Source organism: Cicer arietinum, chromosome 2 (assembly GCF_000331145.2).
Source record: "Cicer arietinum cultivar CDC Frontier isolate Library 1 chromosome 2, Cicar.CDCFrontier_v2.0, whole genome shotgun sequence".
NCBI classification, from domain to species: Eukaryota; Viridiplantae; Streptophyta; class Magnoliopsida; order Fabales; family Fabaceae; genus Cicer; species Cicer arietinum.
In genome coordinates, this window is record NC_021161.2 from 43,874,509 (window position 1) to 43,894,373 (window position 19,865).

General features: G+C 30.0%; 3 protein-coding genes across 4 annotated transcripts; all 3 read right to left on the bottom strand.

The window, feature by feature from the left end:
• Positions 1 to 1,695: 1,695 nt before the first annotated feature.
• On the bottom strand, positions 1,696 to 5,657 carry LOC101501870 (uncharacterized). Its single transcript, XM_004490842.3, has 10 exons — positions 5,387 to 5,657; positions 5,208 to 5,283; positions 4,707 to 4,804; positions 4,254 to 4,355; positions 4,004 to 4,090; positions 3,778 to 3,894; positions 3,093 to 3,196; positions 2,758 to 2,897; positions 2,520 to 2,656; positions 1,696 to 2,414 (listed from the first exon to the last, which is right to left on the bottom strand). The coding sequence occupies exons 1-10, from the start codon at positions 5,564 to 5,566 to the stop codon at positions 2,229 to 2,231; spliced, it is 1,227 nt and encodes a 408-aa protein (XP_004490899.1). The 5' UTR covers positions 5,567 to 5,657; the 3' UTR covers positions 1,696 to 2,228.
• Positions 5,658 to 6,562: 905 nt separating this feature from the next.
• On the bottom strand, positions 6,563 to 9,502 carry LOC101501555 (receptor-like cytoplasmic kinase 176). The gene is made up of 6 exons (XM_004490841.4): positions 9,325 to 9,502; positions 8,216 to 8,529; positions 7,927 to 8,062; positions 7,696 to 7,838; positions 7,495 to 7,618; positions 6,563 to 7,129 (listed from the first exon to the last, which is right to left on the bottom strand). Exons 1-6 carry the CDS (start codon positions 9,374 to 9,376, stop codon positions 6,705 to 6,707), a joined length of 1,194 nt encoding a protein of 397 aa, XP_004490898.1. The 5' UTR covers positions 9,377 to 9,502; the 3' UTR covers positions 6,563 to 6,704.
• Positions 9,503 to 12,046: 2,544 nt separating this feature from the next.
• On the bottom strand, positions 12,047 to 15,934 carry LOC101502195 (uncharacterized). Of its 2 annotated transcripts, XM_004490844.4 has the most exons (9): positions 15,690 to 15,932; positions 15,388 to 15,611; positions 14,827 to 14,919; positions 14,672 to 14,743; positions 14,147 to 14,179; positions 13,590 to 13,715; positions 13,250 to 13,306; positions 12,441 to 12,536; positions 12,047 to 12,356 (listed from the first exon to the last, which is right to left on the bottom strand). In XM_004490844.4, exons 1-9 carry the CDS (start codon positions 15,787 to 15,789, stop codon positions 12,309 to 12,311), a joined length of 849 nt encoding a protein of 282 aa, XP_004490901.1. In that variant the 5' UTR covers positions 15,790 to 15,932; the 3' UTR covers positions 12,047 to 12,308. The 2 variants fall into 2 exon arrangements, with proteins under 2 accessions (XP_004490901.1, XP_012568528.1); XM_012713074.3 differs by lacking the exon at positions 14,147 to 14,179 and having other exon boundaries at positions 15,690 to 15,934.
• Between the last annotated feature and the right edge of the window lie 3,931 nt (positions 15,935 to 19,865).

Consider the following 19,865-nt stretch of genomic DNA (forward strand, 5'->3'; position numbering starts at 1 on the left):
ATTTTTCTAAATTTCTTTTTTTTTTAACTCACTAAATTTCTTTTTAATAATAGTAATTTACGTCTATACATTAAATTATATTAAAATAAAAAAGATATTATATTATATTATATTAAATATTAAAAATTATTTGAATTTTTAACTGAATCAATAATTAAAATGATATCGTCTTACATTTTTAGAGAATAAATAAAGATTTATCCATTTGAAATATCTAGATTTAATTATATTTTTTAAATTTTTTTAATAACAATAAAATTTATAATCTATATATGTATATTTATTATGTATAAAGTCAACTTTAAAGTTAACTGACTTAACTATTAATTTTGGTGGGACTTTTTTTGAATACATTTATCATAATAATTCAATTTTTTAATTTAAATTTAAACATAAATCAACACCATAATTATAAAGAACATCATATTTTTTTTTGACAAAATTGACCTTAACAATACAATTTTTTTAAAAATTCAAATTAAAGATATAACAATATTATTAATATTGACACTGATATTTAGATAAGTTTAAATTAAATAACATAAATGTATAAAAATGAAGAATTAAAATAAAACACATTATACAATAAAATCTAATTATATATATATATAATATAATAGAAAATACAGATAGACAAACACATTTTTACTCATCTTTCCGCCAGTAATAATAAAGATGGACATGAAAATTTTAAGTCAACTGGTTAATCTCATTTGTTAGTACAAGAATTCTATATAATAATATCAAAATTGAAGATATCCTCTTTCATATACATCGTACAACAAACCAGGTTTAGATCTACCTAGAATGGATTAATCCCCTACAATATTGCAAGCTATGGCTTGAATTTTAACTAAAAGATGTGTTAGAAAACCAAAAAACAAATTCATACTAAAATTGTACCCTTAACCATAGATTTAAGAGGTAATATGATTTATCAAATGTACTATACATATTGACGGTTGTTAATTTAATTTATTATGCTTTCAATATATGATTTACTACAAACATTCTTATTGGTTCGAGAGGAATTAGACTTTTTTATTTCTTGATTAGTGTTTCAAATTCGAATGGAAAAATGTGATTCAAAGGTAAAATTCCACTAAACGTGGTCAACTAAATTTCTCAAAAGGGATTTAACAAAAGAAAATTCATGACCTACTAAAAAGGGATTTAACAAAAGAAAATTCATGACCTACTAATATGAATGATCAGCTTTTGTTCTGATCCAATATAAACCTCATAAAAATGGTAAGGTTTTGATTATGGACTAAAGGTGGACAATGATAAGGCCAACCCAGCAAATGTTGAGGTCAAATGCAGAACTTTAGATAAAGCTTTTCAAAATTAATAACATGATATTTTGATCTTTATTTTATTCATTTTTAAAGCATAATGTGGTTGATATAGATTTTTGTTGATTGTAGAAAGTGGCTGAGTTTGATTGATTTGGTTGAGTGGATAAAAATGGATAAGTAGCATACTAAAAGTCTAAAAGATTAAAGTTAGACAAAATTAAAGTGTTTTAGATTGGATTGATTTCATTGGGTGGATCAAAATGGATAAGTAACACACTAAAAGATTAAAGTTAGACAGAATTACAGTATTTCAGATATATATAAAACGTGGGTCATAGCAACATGAATATAATATACTGGCACATTGGTTAAATTTATGCTTAAATCAAGGCGTGTGTTCAATTCTAAGAAGAGATTAACATTATTTTGAAACTTCAAAGATTATACACATGATATGAGATTTCTAAAGAAAATGGGGACTACACAAAGGTATGTCGCCTTAGCAAAGGTATAATAAACTCAACCATAGTTTGACTGTGACTCAATTAACTCTACAATTCTGAATAATGGATTTAAAGATAAAGAGTTCTATTTGACCAAACAACATTAACCAAAATTTGGGCATCTAACTCAAAATAATAACACAATATAACTCAAGCTCTTTAGCCTCCTCTTCCTTCTCCTCTTACCAATGAGCCATCCAATTTGTTCTAACAAAAAGAAAATCACCACTCTCTCCCATAAGACACATACCAACTGTCGTAGTCCCATCGACGGAGAAACAGATACATCAATATTTAATTTTAAGAAACCTGTAGTGGCCTCATCCACACCTCTAATTCAACATGCAGTTGATCAATGATTTCCACTTAGCCTGAGATTTCAAACTTTGAGCAACACATAAGCAGCCATGAAACTGACAATGTGCAATCAACCTGTAACTGCAAGATCCATATTTGGTAGCTGGGGTTCCAGATTGTCAGAGTCTGTTGCCAAAGGAGTTTTCTGGAAATTGTTTCGTAGTTGCCCACAAGCTGCATTTGCGTCTAAGCCTCTGGTTTGGCGTACACTCACAGTTATTTTAGATGACTCCAAAGCATCGGAAAATGCTTGAACCTACCAAATGAGAAAGTTTGGATTAATACTCCAAAGTTATTGAATAAATCAAGCCATGAAGTAAATCATGTTTAGAATGAACGAAACATGAGAAAGTTATCATACTGCTTTCCTGTAAGGACGGCGATATTCGGAGCCTTCTATTGGATTAAAAGGTATCAGGTTGACATGATAACCACTTCCGTATGCATGTAGTAGTTTAGCGAGTTCTACCGCATGCTCTACTGCGTCATTGATTCCAGCTGCTCAAACATAATGCAAGAAAATTGGCAAGTACATTGTAAGAATTTCATTAACCTCACTGTACGAGGAGGAATGAGACTGTGTTGGAAATTTTCGGTACCTAAAAGTGCATATTCAAAGGAAACCCGTCTATTTGTTTCCTTGAAGTATTCCTTGCAGTCACTCATAAGTGCATCCAATGGATAGGACTTCGCACTTGGAACTATTGTCTCCCTTAGTTTCTGGTTAGGAGCATGTAGGCTGATGCAAGATACAAAAGAAAAATCATATATTAGAAAGAGAATTATATACATATACGTGTACAAAAGAATCCCCTAAAAAAGCGACCAAATGATATACTTTGCAGCCACAAATCCAGACCCAACTGGAGTATCGAACAATGAACGAAGAAAGGCATGAGATAAAAGCATGATGACTATTCATTGTGATGATTACCTCACAGCTAAAGTGGATTGAAGTTTGTGAGAAGCTAGCTTCTTTATTGTATTTGGAACCCCAACGGTAGAGATAGTCATCATTCTTTGCCCAATTTGTATATCCTACAAGAAGCCCATCCAAAATCCAACATTAGCACACTTGTAAAACTTGTTATATGTTCTCTATCACAATAAAATGAAATATAGGAGGTGAAATAAGACCAGGAAAAACATTATGCTGATAAAATAATTTCTTTTGACAGAGCGAGCATATGTATGCATAAAACTGTATTGCACGTAGTGAAACATCTATTCTGTTCTGTTCTCTTTGGTTTCACCCGTTCCAATAGAACTAAAATGCATCACTTTTTACCTTATATCATGTTCTGTTCTACTTTTAACATGTACCAAACATAGAACTTAACTCTTATGTTCTGTTCTGTCCTGTTCTACTTTCTAAAGAATTTCTCCAAAAAAAATTCAAAATAATTCTTGACCCTCCTTCAGTAGAAAGAGAATCTAAAATTACTAAGATGGAATCAAATTCAGTAACAACCGGTCGGTGTTAGATTAAAATGGTAGTGTTAACCATGTTAAGAGCATAAATGGAGGTTTAAACGCTCAAAATATCATAGAATACTGCTACAATTGTAAGCAACCATTTGATAAGAAAATAATGCCACATATCATAGGCATTCATTCACCTTATTCAAGCAATGATGTGCCTCGAGTACTGCCTTCAGGTTTAACATTGGTTCACCCATTCCCATAAAGACAACATTTGTCACCCTGCGCTTGAAGACCTCCTCAATGGCCAAGACCTGTTCACATATGATGCGATGTTGATGTTAGGTTTCACTGAAAATGTGGGAAATTTAACAGCAAACTGCTCCAATGTATGTATGAACACAAATTAGGTATGACACAAACCTGCTCAACAATTTCATGGCTCCGAAGATTCCTTGAAAAGCCCCCCTTTCCAGTGGCACAAAATGAGCATCGCAGTGGGCAACCTACCTAAATATCAAAATAGCAGATAGCCATAACAAACAAAAATGGAAACATCAGCACATATTGTCGCATAAAACAGAAATAAGTTTCCTAATCAACTATGCAAACATTACTGCAAAGAAGGAGAACAACAATTCATTGTTTGATTATTGAGGAGTAAGTCAAACACCTGTGATGAGACACATGCTGTCAGGCGAACTGATCCCTTATCATCTTCGACTGGAATACCAACAGTTTCAATCAATCTGTTGTCCTCCAACTTTAACAACAACTGCAAATTCAAATTCCAACAAAAAGAAATGCAAAAAACCAAGGAAACATCAACAATCGCATCCTTTAACATGCAAGTAAATATCCTACCCTACTTCTTTAAAATATAAGTAAAAAACCAAAAGAAAACAACTTGAACCAATAAATGATAACCAGTGCCACACATGTTAAAGAAAATAAAAAGCTTTTCTTATTGAAAAGTATATAGCTTTTGAAATCATTAAGGTATTGAATGTTGTGATTTCCCATAAAAATTAACAATTTCCTTGACTTGTTAACCTAGTTAGCAGGAACCATAAATTGAAAACAACAACAATAGGATTGCATGCTAAACTGTGATTATATATTTTACCTTAACAGTTCCATCAGCTGCAACGACAGTGTTGAAAATCGGAGACCGCCCCACCTTCCATCCAGCTTCCTCAAGTTCATTCCTAAACGCCTGAGGCACTGCAATGCAAGAAAAATCACAACAACACAACATCGGAAAGTTAATACTTCCATTGTCAAATACCAAATTGTTAAATACCCTACATTAATAAAAGCACACAGTTACCCTCTGTAATAGATCCCAGCCATTGATTTGAGTTCAGACGATTCAAATTACCAATTACATACTCATTTAATTAGATACAAATAATCTCAACCATTTATTTTAATCAGAAGGTCAAGGTTAATAACTGCGAAAGTTACACAATTACTACACCAAATTCATTTTAGATTTACATATACCTGTGTGGCACATCAGACATGTCTTCAATCTATAGTATTTGTAAAACATACCTCTCAACTCACACAAACCTAACAACAACAAAAAAAAAAAAAAAACTAAGGATAAAAGAAAAACAGTTACCTTGAATAAACTCCTGAATATCTCTGAGTTTTCTCTTGTAGATAAGATGATAAAGTTGCTTCCCCCTAAAACCTTGCTAAGAAAAGTTCCAACAAATTATTATAAGAAATTAAAATATTTAATTTGAATTGAATTATGCAGAAATGAAGGGAACTGGAAAAGAAGAAGAAGAAATTTACTTGACCAAAGCTAAGGGAAAGTTGTTGGAGATCGTTCTCGGATAAGCCAAGGAGAACCTGAGACTGAGAATTCGTGCGAGTGGAACAAGAGGTTGCGAAGGAAACGGCAGCACGTGTGCGAGGAGAAGGACGCACCACACGTGCGAGGGGCATAGAACAGTGATGAAGAAGAGACATCATTACAGAAGAATAAGAAGATAACGAACCAAACCCCCCTTTCGCTTAAACCCTCCACCCACTACTTTAACTTTTTTTCTTTTTTTCTTTTCTTCATGGAAATCCTTCAAATTATTAAATATCACATCCATTTTTAGGTTATTGAAACTTTTAAAATCAATAAATATCGCCTGCAAATAATTTAAAAAGTAAAAATCTAAAGTTGTTAATTTTTATAGAAAAAAATAATTTAAGTTTCATTTCAAATACTTCTAAAAAATATGGGTTTAATTTATCATAAAAAATATGGGTTTAATTTATTATAAAAAGTATTTGTTTTTTCTTTACTCAAGTTTTTTGTCTTCTTTCCATCAAAAAATTATTTTTCATCTTTTTTCTTGAAAAAGAAGTTGATATTGTAAAGTGAAGAATTGTGATTTTTTCTTTCTTTGTAAAAACTAATACTAGTATTACAACTCTCTCGACTAAATAAAAGATAAAATTATTTTTCAAATTTTTTAACTTATTGAATATAGAGATAAAATATATATTTATCTCTATATCTAACATTTAACTTCTCTTGAAAATAAAAACTAAAGACAATGCAGAAAAAATTGGAAAATATAAATTCATGACTTTTAATACATAGCAAATGTTACTTAATAGTTGTTGTTTTGTTTATTGAGAAATTCAACTCATAAACTCTCTTTATCATTTTAATCCTATGTCCCCTCTAAACCACCAATCCACTTTATCATTCCTTAAATATTCCGTATAATTAAATAATTAACTAAAAAACTAATTAATTTAATTTTGTCAAACATAGTAAGGTTAATATTTGTGAATCTTATCCAATTGATGTTAAGCTAAAAGTTAGCCACACTTCACAATCACAAGCATAATTTCTGTCCCTAATAAAAAAGAAAATATATCCACCAACATTACATTGTTAAAACAAAATTCTTTAAAATTGTCACATGATTTTTAAAATGATATTTGAGTTGAAAAAGAAAGAAACACTGAAAGAAGAAATGAAAATTTTAATAATATTACTAATAATCTGTACAACAATCACAGATATCATAAGACACATAATTAAGTTCATCATGATATACAAACAACTCAAGATCAGAAACATATAGCTAGCTATATCATTCATTTTTCATAGTTTTGTTTCACTTTGTTTACTTCTATGTTGTCTAGGACCATTGCTCCTTGAGCTATGAACACTCCTTCTAATATTTCGATCTCGAGAGCTTCCCGCTCCTTCGATCGTATCATCGGAACCCTGAAGTTCCTCCAATGCCCTTACGACCTCGTCCATTTTTGGTCTGAATCTTGGTTCGACAGACAAGCATTGAACCGCAAGGTCAGCTACTTTCATTGCTTGACGCAACGTGTATTGGCCTTCGATGCGAGCATCCATAACTTGGAAGATACGGCGTTTGCTGTTTAGGTAAGGTTTGGCCCATTCAATTAAATTATGTTCCCCGGATGGCCTATTGTTGTCAAGTGTACGTTTTCCGGACATAATTTCGAGGAGCACAACGCCGAAGCTGTATACATCACTCTTTTTGGTCAAATGACCTTTGCAAAAATACAATGTCAAAGCAACATGTCAGAAATGAAGAGTCAAGTTCACACTATTGAATTTTCAAACAAGCTAACATAGTTTCTAGAGACTAAATATGGTTCATTTTACATTTGATGATGATAAGTCTCATTTAAGGAGAAAAAAAGTCAATGCATGATACTATATAAGCAAAAAGGCATCTGAAAAATTGATATATCTGGTCTTAATTTTTAATCAGATAAATCAATTTTTCAATAACCACTTTTGCTTATATTTCATTCTGGAGGAAGTAATTTAGAAGACATGATTATGTCATGTGTGAAAGAAATATACTATCATGGTAGGACTAATTCATAAGTACTTTTGTAAAGTTTTGTACCTGTGGCCATATATTCGGGAGCCGCATAGCCGTATGTTCCCATTACTCTCGTAGAGACGTGACTATTATCGCCTGCAGGCCCGTCCTTTGCCAAGCCAAAATCGGAAAGTTTTGCATTATATTTCTGTCATCAACAAAACGAAACGTTAGAAAAAGCCATTTGACAATTGAATCGTAAGAGTGATGAGGATACTTGCTTACCGAGTCAAGTAATATATTTGATGTTTTGAAGTCTCTATATATCACTTTTGCTTCATCGCTATGAAGATATGCAAGACCCTTAGCAGCATCAAGAGCAATCTTCATTCGGATACTCCAAGAAAGCGGTTGAAAGTAAGAAGCTCCTGTTCCAAAAACATTATATAAATGAGAGTTTGAGGTATTAAATAGTGTCAAGCATAAGAGAAATTTGAAGGAAAATCATTAACTTACTCCTAAATAAATGATTGTCTAAACTGCCCTTGGTCAAGAACTCATATACCAAAAGCCGTTGGTCATCTTCGAAGCAGTAACCAATCAATTTCACAAGATTAGGATGATGCAGCTGTCCCAAGTAATTGATTTCTGTCTATAGCACAAGGCTAATTAGTTACATCTAAAGAAGAAATCATCTAAATGTAAACATAAACAAAAATGTAAAATACAATTCTCATTCACGACATTAACAAAAATGTATCTAATTCTCAGGATTTAACCGAGGTTCCAAGGAAATGACACTCACCAACCATTCACTATGTCCTTGCAAACCTTCTTGGTTAAGTCTCTTGACAGCAATAACGACTCCAGTCCCAGGTTTAACCGGTACGAGTGAGTGCTCGTCAATCCACCCTTTAAATACAGCTCCAAATCCACCTTCACCAACCACACTATCGGGACGAAAATTTCTTGTAGCAATTTTCAGCTCACTAAAGGTGAAGCTCTTCATATTTGAAGAATTCAAAATCTCGCCCTCAGTTCGAGGAGTTGGAGGCCCGGTAGTGGGAGTGGTGCGACCACTCAAGCCATTATCTTTGCTACCATCCTTTGAACTCAAACCTACACATGTCAAAATAAAATCATATATAAACATTCTAACACAATGCTTTGTTCTCTTTCTGTTAGAAACTATGCTCTTCTAACAAATACTAGCACTATGCATACCATGGTTTTAAATTGCGGTCCGCAGATATTGTGAATTTTCAAGTCTCTGCAACACCATTGCAGCCGCATTTTCCCCAATATAAAAGTTTGCAATAGTGCAACCGCAATTTAAAACCATGATGCATACATAAAACAATTTTTTTTGTACCAGTTATACTCTAGATTTTTGTTGTTGTAAGAACTTAGAAGAGAATGAAAAGTTCAAACACTTAAAAATTAGATAAATAAGCTTAGTTCCAAAGCTTTCCAAGTGAAGTTCTTAAAACTCTGCTTCTCATCTTAGATTTTTTTTTTCAAATCAAAGAAATATTTAAATTGAATACCTTAGAAAAATTCTCATACAAAGAGTGGATCTTACAAATTTCCAAAATAAACAATTTACACAATCTTTTACCAAAAAATCAATACCACATAACTCATCATCATCATCATAGCTACTAAAAATTTCCATGACAATCAATTAAATCAAGTCCCTTTCTTAGTGAATCATTTATTCTTCAAAAACCAGAAAATTCCCATAAAAAATTGCTTCCTAGTTTCCACCAAAACCCAATTAATTAATCTACATAAAACCACAAGGTGATCAATATAAAAAAGTTTAAACTTTTAAATACAAGGGTAGAAGAAAAAGAGTAAAAATAACATTTTTTTAAATGAAAAGAACACATGCAACAATGATAGCATATATACCATTTCTTGGAGGGCTTTCAGCTTTGATTCTAGCACTTAAGCAACAACCCATGAAGACAAAAATAGCTGAAGAGCACAGAAGCTAAAGGAGTTGAAGTTCTAAAAATTGAAGAGCTTAATGAACTAAAAATTGAAGAGCTTAATGAATGAAGTAGACAAAGGAAAAAAAAAAGGTAAAAGAACATATATGCAAGTGTGAAAGCAATTGTATTTTCCACATGAAATGTTAGCTGTCAACTAATGACTCATAACCGCATAATATTCAATGCACTCTATTGCTTCTAGTTTCAAAGACTAGTTTTTGTGAACTGACTATAAATTTGTAGAGATTTTATTTTCTATAGTGTTATTCAAAAAATAAAAATTAATTTTATCAAAATTTCTTTATTGATAATTGGTGAGAGTGTCCTACATAGTACTTTCTTTGTACCATATATTTATGGTATTTGACTGTTTCGTATAGATTTAAAAAAATGGTAAATACATAAAACAATAATTTTATTAAATTATTTTTATAATTTAATAATTAGAAATAATGTAAATTATATTAATTAAAAAATAAATTGGAATAAAACAATCAAATTTATATTGTTGATAAAACATTATAATTATTTTAAATAAATGTTTTTTATAAATATGACAATTGTTTTAGGAGAGAGTGAATATTAATTACAATTGAAAAGTAAATAAAGTTATGTTGAAAATTAAAAGTAATAATTTATTTTTTCTGAGATATATATATTTTGTGTGTGTGTGTGTGTGAATGGATATGTGGATCTAAGAAAGAAAGTTCTTGGTCTTTGACTTTTTGAAAGAGAAAGACAAAACCAAAACGGGGTTGACCTTAATGACACCAATGGTTTTATGGTTAGATTATGTGCAAGTGGAAACTATTATGTCTGAGCTGTTCTAATGCTTCCAACCCCCAACCTTTTTTTATTTTTTTTATTTGTTGCTTCTTGTGGATCATTGCTTTCAACCTTATCTTTCTCTTATTCTTGGTGGCCTTTTTTATACTCTTTTCCTTTACTCATTTTTTATTTTTATTATATGTATAAAACCATCAACATATATATTTCTAAGGTATTTAGTTGTACGGACGAAATTAGACGACAGACTAGTAGAGACTAGAGATTATGTTTTTATAATAATACTCATTACAATACTAGAGATTAGTACGGACGTTATTATAATATTAATATTTTATTATAATTTTTCTTTTTTTTTTTTTTAGTTTTATATGTTTTTATATAATTTTTATTAACATTATGTTGTACAATTGAATTGTTTTTATTAAATTATATATTTTTAATTTAATTTTCTTTACGTTTAATTGTTGACTCTGACCTGAATAAAAGAAAAAAGAGTAATTTTTTCTGATGCTAAATTAATAAGAGATATTTTTATAAAGACATAATTGATGTATATTGAATTTTGTGAAAAATCTTATATTAAAAAATAAAGAAAAAAATGAAAGAATCCTATATTTTGTTTGAAAAACTTATATACCTTTAAAAATACTTTATATAGTTTTTTTTTCTTAAAAAAAAGTAAGTGCTCTCATCTTCTTCTCTTTAAAGTAGAAAATCTTTTATTAGTACACACACTTTATACTAGTAGTATAGTAACTCTAAATAAATTTCAAATTACAACAACTAACAACAGAGAATCTGATCAAATGAATCAAAAGTTCTTGTTGTCGCTTCCCTTAAAATTATATTTATATCATAAAATAATAAATAATTTGAGACACATAAAAGATAACAAATATTTAAATAAAATAATAAGTTTTTTATTCTTAACATATTATTTTTGTTGTTGTTGATAAGATTTCGTAACGCATCACTGAGTGCTATGGTGGTAGTAGATTTGTTATTTTATATAATGCTATGGTGGTAGTATGACTATGAACTACATGAACATATAGTATGAATGTGACTTTAGTGCACTAGTACAATTTATTTTGCTAAATATCAGGAGACAATAGGTTGTAAGCGGTGAGAAGTTATAATTAGATATATCGTCTTTAGGAAAAATTTAACATTTGAAATAATTGACAATTTTTTAAAGAATATTTACTAATTTATTTATTTAAATTGAGAAGTATATATTTTTATCTACTCCATTTTTCTATTTTTACTAGCTATTATCCTTGATAACTATCCATCAATAATAATTAATCTAGGAACTTTGAAAGAAAGCTTTAAGTATATTATCAAATCAAATAATAATAATAATAAAAGGTTTTGTTGAAGGACGGTGTCTTTAATTAAAATAAATGTATGTGATGTATCAAAAGAACCAAAAATAATTAATAAAGACATACATGCATCATGCATGTGGGGAAAATTTAAAAAATGATTTGACATTTCAATTAGAGGCATATACTATCATACTTACTTAGTATTATACTATATTGGTCAGTTTCCAGTCATAACTACTTCCCGTAAAAATTATTATTTAAAATTTTAATACCAATTGTCATCGATCTTTAAAAGTAAAAATTAACGATTATATTCATTGTCATATTAATGTTCGTTTAATCTAAATAAAAATAAATAAATATATGTGTCAAAACTCAATTCATATATATAATTTTTGTTAAATGGATGCCTATCAAATAAAAGTCCAGTCAATATTGGTCAGTGTTGTTATCCAATTTTTAAATATCAATTCAATGTGAAAATTATCTATATTATATTTGGTAAAACTTGACATTGGGTGAAAGAAGAAAATAAGCCATTTTTGGCAAAATCATGCGGGGCCAACCCATCCACTACAAAATTGGTCTTTTTTTGGACATTGAAATAGGCATGAATATTTTTTGAAGTACTTTCTACATTTTGCTAACATGGATTTACATATGTTGTATTGTACAATGTGAGTGAATGGTTTGTGTCTAAGTTGCAAAGTGGCATGATGCTCAAGATTTGATTCCTCAGAAACACCCTTTTAATAGCCAAGAGATTATATGATCCACATTTCTAAATTGCATAAGCTTCATCATCTAACATCTCAACTACAGGAGCAAACTACAAAATGAACAAACCAATAAGGTGATTGATTAACACAAATTCACACAGAACAAAGTAAAGAAACTTGTTGTACACACTGACCTCATCATTCTCCTCAAAATACAAACCATCAACAGCACTGTTCTTTGGAAACTCCCACCCTAGGTTGTTCTCTAACAGCTCCTTAAATTTCCTTGTCTGCCAAGAGAAAAACATTAGTACAATTCAGCATTTTTTCTTTACAAAAAATACATTGCAGCTAGAAGCAAATGTGCGAGTAACTATGAATATCTATTAGAATATGAAAATTTTAACAAATGAAAATAAAGATCAACCAATCTAATCTGGAGTAGTTTTCCAAGTAATACTTTGCTTGTACATAATTAGGGATATCGAAGTGAATTCATATACCAGGTATCTAATGGGAGTCAGTACTTGAACCTCTATCAACCCTCACTCCATTAATAAGAGGTTAGGAAGAGAAAAAACTATTTATTTTACCTGAAGCTTAAGAGTAGAAAAAAATCCAAACTTAATCCGCAAAGGGTTTTTTTATCCACTGGTATCCATGGATCATGGATGTAGGTGATCAAACTAGTGTTGACGCTACAATGCTATAGTGCTGCTATTTGACGGCACTTTGAACTAAATCACGTGCAGCGAAATAATAGTAGTTTGTTAAAATTCTGCTGTACTATAGCGACGCTATTTGACAACACTAAATCCAACTCGTGGAGAGTAGGGAGGGTGAATATCAATAAGAGAGTTTCTTTTCCCACTTCCCAATGCTCTCTGGATTGACCGATCCGGAGGTGTACTTCAAAGCTTTTTGAGAATATAAGGGGTGGGAAAAAAAGCTACTTATCAATAATAGTATACTAGCAAATGAAGACATAGGTCAAAGCTCATACCCATTTTAAAAGATCTCCATCAACAACTGACCCATCTAGCACCAATGAAAAGAAGTCCTACAATTCCAAAACAACAAGCATTAGTTGAACTTGAACTCAGCAAATCAAATCAAATATCCATAATGAAAACAAGATCTAAATTCTAGCCAGTGTTAGTTAAAAAGGACAGAACTTTGAGCAACTAGTTCGCAAGAATCAACGTTCTCACAATATGAACTGTAATTTTCAAGATCTTAAAATCCATAACTGATCAAACCAGGCGTCAATCTATTTTCTTTCAATAAGAAAAGCTAGGTAATAGATCAAAATAATTTAAAATATCGAGTTCATATATATATACCTTGCAAAGATAGTGCAAAAAGCTATCAGTAGAAAGCCAAGAATCATCTAACAACGGTGGTCTTGTATCATCCGTGCGATCTTTCTGTAGTCCGTATTTTAGTTGATAATAGATGACTTTAATGAACTAGAAGAATACACAAAATATTAAGTATCAGTTTGGTGAGGCAAAAAGAACAGAAAACAAGAGGGAACTGTCGACCAATGCAAAGAGCCTATCAAATTAATGTATAAGAACATTAACTGAATTTACATTACAAGTACTAAATTATGGCACACTGCTAACATATCGAACTTTTGGACAGTAATATACTTAGGATTATTTGCAGCACCAAAAGTATTTTGTAACTTTTTTTTATTGTTTGAAAGGGAATTGATGAATAATTTGGCATATGATTGTGGCTTATTTTCTTAATCTGGATTCAGCTGCTTATTGTTTACAGACTAGATTCACAATTATTACAATGAAGGATGAAGTAATAGCAATCCATGCAATTCTAATAATGTGACTGTTTGCACCTAAAAGAAACAAACATTAAAAACATTGTTAAAGTTTACCTTGGTGAATAGCCGAGTTCGTGTGTTGAAAGGCTGCAAAAGATTACATAAAGTCATGCAAATATAAACAAAATATATATCTATGAAATAGTACAACTTGAAGCCGATTTGAACCTATGTAATCAAATATCTTGCATGCCATTGAACTGTAAGCAAATGTCATGGAACCACTTAATGCTCAATTGCTAATCCCTACCACACAAGCATGTTTAACAATCATAAAAACTTAACACTAATGGTTCACTTCTAAGTAAATTGAAAAGCTAGTCCATTAGAATAATAATGGCAATCATAATAGTTGTGTGAATCTAATATGTCCCTGAAAATTTTGATAAACAAACAATACTTTAAAATCATCTAAATGACTCATTTTCAGCATCAGTAGATCAATATCTTTACTTTGTGTGGTGAAAAAAGCAAACAAATATATGAAAAGAAACGAAAAAAAATTTAAAGTCCAAGAAAAAGTCTAATAGTTTGTGCATGCATTATGCAAACAAGGTAAGACTGAAAAATTATACTTACTGCTTCAGTGCAGCCAAACAGAAGGCTAACCAAGGATTTCCACTGGAGGAATGCTTCTAGCGACTGACCCATCTGCAATATTGCAAAATGTCATAGTGGATTTAACAAGAGTACACTAACAACTTTATAAAGAAACCGTGTTTTCTCCACCATACCAAAAAGGCAACAAACGCAAACTGCAGTTCTCCAAGGAGCAAGTCTTCAGAACCTCCATAATCTTTTGCCAGTAGAGTCTCTAGCAATTGTGTCTGAGAAGGCCAACATAAAACATTTGCACAAATCAGCAAAATTCAACAGGCTAAAACCATAAGGTAAGATTACTGATTTCAACACTTTTATCCTCTTACTGACTTTTTGGAACCAAATATTCAGGGCATGTTTGTTATAGCATTTTTTAATAAAAAAAATCACATTTTTTAAAAAAACAATCCCTTTTAGGAGATGATTATCTGCTTATTACAGTTTTAAAAAAAATTAAGAAACTGAAGGAAAAAAAATTAAAAAGTGCTTATAATGAGAAACTGTTTTGAATAAATTTTCATAAAAATTACTTTTTATAGATGATTTCGTAAAAAAAAGTGATTTTCATTATGATAAACGGACACAAAATAGATACTTTTTTTCCTTAAAAATCTCAAAAATAATTTCTAAATTACTATATGTCAAAATCACTTATTTTTTAATCCGTAATGAATGGACCCTCAATGTATGCCTACCTTGTCAAGATTCAAAGAGGTAAGTTCCTGTCCACTCATCCCCTTGCATTTTACAACACGTGGAATGGAGGTATAATAACATCCTTTTCTCTGAAACTTGCCTCCAGATTTTGCAGAACTACCAACCTTCAGCTGCTTGTCTAGTGCTTCCTCCATTGATGTTTTAGGAGTGTTTCTAAACATATCATTTTCACATTCAACACTGATTTCTCCTCCGATGGGCTCTGCTCATAAATTAACAATAATAAAATATCAATAAACAATTTAATACGAAGGACACCTCACTCAAGCAAATAGCATACCAAGCCGCTCGATGATGCTCTTTGTAATGAAATTAGATAATCGCTTCCAATCTTCAAAGTGGCTAAGATTGTAAGGCCCAAGTTGTCGGTCAAATTCCATATTTTTAACAGCCTGGCTATATCTTTCGTCCTAAAGGAAACGGGACGACTTCTAGGCTTGTAGCTCTATTAACAGAAACTGACTTTTCCTTCTTTTTGATCTGTTAATGAAGAATAGTTCTAGATTGATTTTCAAAACTAAATCAGTTATTAAATCTTTCACTTTTTCAGCATATCACAAACATTTCTGTTAGGCTGAACTTTAACAAATTCACATGAATTGATTTATCTGAGCTTATATCAAGACACAGCAGTGAAAAATAACTACCAGCAAAATTGCAATGAACACATTTTAATGCAAACTGTAAAACATAAAGGTTAAGGATGAATAGGGAGATATTCAGTTATTAACTTTCTGACATCTGAAGGGCCAACATCAATAAAGAACCACTGATTCTAGCAAGTAGAAACTGGTGTAAAGAACGTTAAGATCCAAAGTTATTTCACAAAAATAATATTCCATCACCATACAAATAAAAATTAAAACCCTACCACTCTTGACACACACTAAAAACTAAAAATTATTTTTTTTAAATCCATTTTAACAAAAGTGATGAAGTTTTAGTTACCTTTATCTTCCCTCCACCATTACGTCCATGCCAGCAGCATCCACTGAGGAAGAAGAAGAAGCCGGACCGGACTCCATAACCTCCTCAACTGGCATCACCGGAATGACAGCCAACTCCACGTTAGCCTCCGCCGCCGATCTTCTGTTCCTCAGCCAACGGACCACTAACACTACTAAGATCACGGCCACCGCCGCCGCCACCGCCGTGCCAATGACCCGTATCGGCCATTTTGGTCCGTGGTTTCTGGAATGCGGATCTCGAAACCTAAAGCTATGTTCTTTGGCGTATTTTGGGCCGCCGGCGGTGGGTTCAATGGAAGCCATGATTAGGAGGTAAGAAGACGAAGAAAAATGGCTGACTTTGAGAAAGACGAAGAAGAATGGCGAATGTGGCTGAGTTCAACGCTGTTTTGTTATATATATAACAACAAGAAGAAGAAGAAGAAGAAGAATAAGAAGAAGAGTTTGAGTTTATTCATCAACAACGAATGGGAGAAGAGTACATCAACAAGTTGTCTGAGTTTTTCCGATTTAGCCATTGTTAAGTTTAGATATGAACACAAAAGGAAAAGAAAGAGATGAACACTGTCAAAGAATAATTGCTACTTCTTTCTATTTATCTGCCTATTACATGTTTGTTTTGTTTATTTTTGTATCAGAATTAATTATAATCTTAATTAATTTGTATTGTACCGTCCAGCAGGCAATAGTAGGTGGTGAGTTGGTATAATATTAAATGATTAATTGACAAATCCTAATTAATTGACCTCATCTTTATTTTTGTTTAAAAAAATTACAAAACACTCACTTTTTTTGACAAATCAAAATATACACTTAAGACACACTAAAAGATATGTTTATTTTGTGAAATATATATTTTTTATTATTTAAATTTATATTAAATTTTCTTGCTAACAAGGAAGTAAGAAATTATTTAGAAGTGATCAATTATATACATTTTAAAAAATAATAAAAATATATTTATTTATTTATTGAAAATATATATTCAATAGTTAATATTTTATCTTTTGTCTATGACAATAATTCACTCTAAAAGTATTTTATAAAAATAAAATAAACACATATTTTAGAAAATAAAAACAAAATATTTTTGAATAATAAATAAATGTGAATACAAATTTTCATAATGTTAGAAAAAAACGCGTGAGGAACGTCCCTCTCTGATTCCAATTTGGGTTATGTTGATTTTAATGGCTCTCTCTATTTTTGGGAGCTTCTCACATGCTTCCTCAGAACTACTTAAGCACGTGAATACAAATTCTGTTTATATAATAATATTATATTATATATGTATTAACATTCTGTGCAGCTGTCACTTGTCTGGATTAATTATTGATCTGTCTAAGATTAAATAATAATTTGCATCAAGAGTTTCATTATACTTCAATTTATTTATTCTCTTGATCTTGGTTTTGTTTTTAAACTCTCTAATCTTTAGGTAAAAATATCTCATCATTTAGAGTTTAATATTTATGTAATAATATTTTTTATATTTAGTGATTTTTTAAACGAGGTAAAGAAAGTGATTAATTAAAAATAAAATACAAAAATTGAACTCAATTTATAACTAAAATTGAAAATTAAAAATTGGAAACTAAATCTAACTTTAATTTTTTTTAAATTTAGTTTGTAAGTAGGTAACAACTGGGGAAATAAATAAAACGAACCAATATGATTGTTGTAGGTTTAAATAGTTCAATTACCGATCACAATTCACTTATGACAAAACCAACACACAAAAAAAGTCAACATTCTCTCTAACAGATTTAATAAATTTTTTAAAACAAAATGAATTCATGTACTACACTCATTTGTGGCTTTCCTAGATCAGATGTTCTTTTCTAAGGATTATCTTTATTTTTTTATGCAAAATTAATTCTGGATGCTCATGAAAGACACTTAAGTGTATCTTTTGCATACACAAAAAAGATTTTAACATGATTAATTATAAGTGTAATTACAGTTTTAATTTTTTATTTTTGTCAATTTACGAATTCAGTCACCTTATTTTAAAAATTGAAAGTTGTATTTTTTTTTATTTTAATTTTTAATTCAAAAATGACGATATGAAATATTTTAAACTATGTGACATATGATACGTTGATGTAAAATGACTACAACTAATAAAATTATCTAAAGACATAATTTTCAACTTCGGAAATTTTTTATTTTTGTAATTTAATTAATGACATGTAAATAATTAAATTATCTAGATAATTCTATATCATGAAATTATATGTTAATTTTTTTTTTTTAATTTAAAAATATGAAAAGATAATAAAAATTGTCGCATTTTAATATAAAAACAATAATTCTATGAATCTGTAAAAATAGAAGAATAAAATTACAATTAAGTTTTAATTATATACACAAGCAAATTTGAAGCACGAGGAAAATCAGATGTGACGTTGAAAATGATGAATTCCTTTTTCCTTGGCTTGTGTTAACCCCCTAATTGTTTCTAGCATATAACTAACTTATATAAGGAGAATACATAGTTTATAGGAAGAAAGAAAATACATAGTTTTGGTGTGTGTGTGTTTTTTTTCAAATTTATCCTTCATTTAAATTATTATTTTTTGACAAGTAAATTGAAATTATTATATTTCTATATTTAATTAAATAATTAAAATATTTATATCTATATATAAAAAGATACCGAGTTTTGATATAACCATTTTTTCTTTTAACTTTACTTTTCATTTAAACTATTTCATTTAAAAATTTATTCTTTTTTAATAATTAAATAATTGAATATTTTAAATAATATGATCTTTATCGAGACAAGAAAATAGATTAATGCTTTGGTGCACATCTACGCACTAATATTTAAAAATAAATTATTTTTAACATATCTTTTTTATATACCAATGTATGAATATATAAGAATTAATATTTTAATACAGATGTTTTAAATGAGGCATGAAAAAAAAAACTATTACTCTCATCCAAAAATATTTATGAAATTTTGATAGAATGTCACTTTTTTTTTTCTCTTAAAACCATCAAATTTTAGGAGTTACATTTGAACTCCAATTGAGTGGAGTTAGAGTTAGTCTAAAGCCCTAAGTCACTAAAATAAGAGTTGTAGAGCTTAAAATTTTACTTAATTAGTTTTATAAGTTAGTGCATGAAAAATGCAGTAACACAAATGCCGCTAAAGAGATTTAAACAAGTATTGAAGTTTTATGATATAGGCAAGTGCCTCTACACCATAAAAACATTATAGTTAGGAATATTTATGACAAATAAAATATAGTACTATAATTAACTTTAAAGAAACTTCACCTTAAAATTTGTTATAGGCCCCACCATATGTTAAACTAGCTCAAATAGGAGTAATTTGAATGAATCCACTTAAAAGTCCTGCAATCACAAGACTAAAATTTAATGTCTTCCTTGAAAGAAATTAAATTTTTTCCCCACTTGGACAAACAAGCATAGGGAATTTGGTGAAGTACTAGTTATTTAATAATCAATGCGTAATA

Bases quoted from the DNA above. Each gene is read 5' to 3' on its own strand.
- LOC101501555 (XM_004490841.4), bottom strand. From the start codon at position 9,376: ATGGGTTGTTGCTTAAGTGCTAGAATCAAAGCTGAAAGCCCTCCAAGA. The intron at 8,530-9,324 runs GTATATATGCTA...TGACATGTGTAG, and splicing joins TGAAAGCCCTCCAAGAAATG to GTTTGAGTTCAAAGGATGGT. The intron at 7,619-7,695 runs GTAAGCAAGTAT...TGTTGATGACAG, and splicing joins CAAATATATTACTTGACTCG to AAATATAATGCAAAACTTTC.
- LOC101501870 (XM_004490842.3), bottom strand. From the start codon at position 5,566: ATGATGTCTCTTCTTCATCACTGTTCTATGCCCCTCGCACGTGTGGTG. The intron at 4,091-4,253 runs GTGTTTGACTTA...TTTGATATTTAG, and splicing joins CAGCATGTGTCTCATCACAG to GTAGGTTGCCCACTGCGATG. The intron at 2,415-2,519 runs GTATGATAACTT...CTCATTTGGTAG, and splicing joins GCCGTCCTTACAGGAAAGCA to GTTCAAGCATTTTCCGATGC.
- LOC101502195 (XM_004490844.4), bottom strand. From the start codon at position 15,789: ATGGAATTTGACCGACAACTTGGGCCTTACAATCTTAGCCACTTTGAA. The intron at 13,716-14,146 runs GTAAACTTTAAC...GTATTCTTCTAG, and splicing joins GAACTCGGCTATTCACCAAG to TTCATTAAAGTCATCTATTA. The intron at 13,307-13,589 runs GTATATATATAT...TTGGAATTGTAG, and splicing joins TTTTGCACTATCTTTGCAAG to GACTTCTTTTCATTGGTGCT.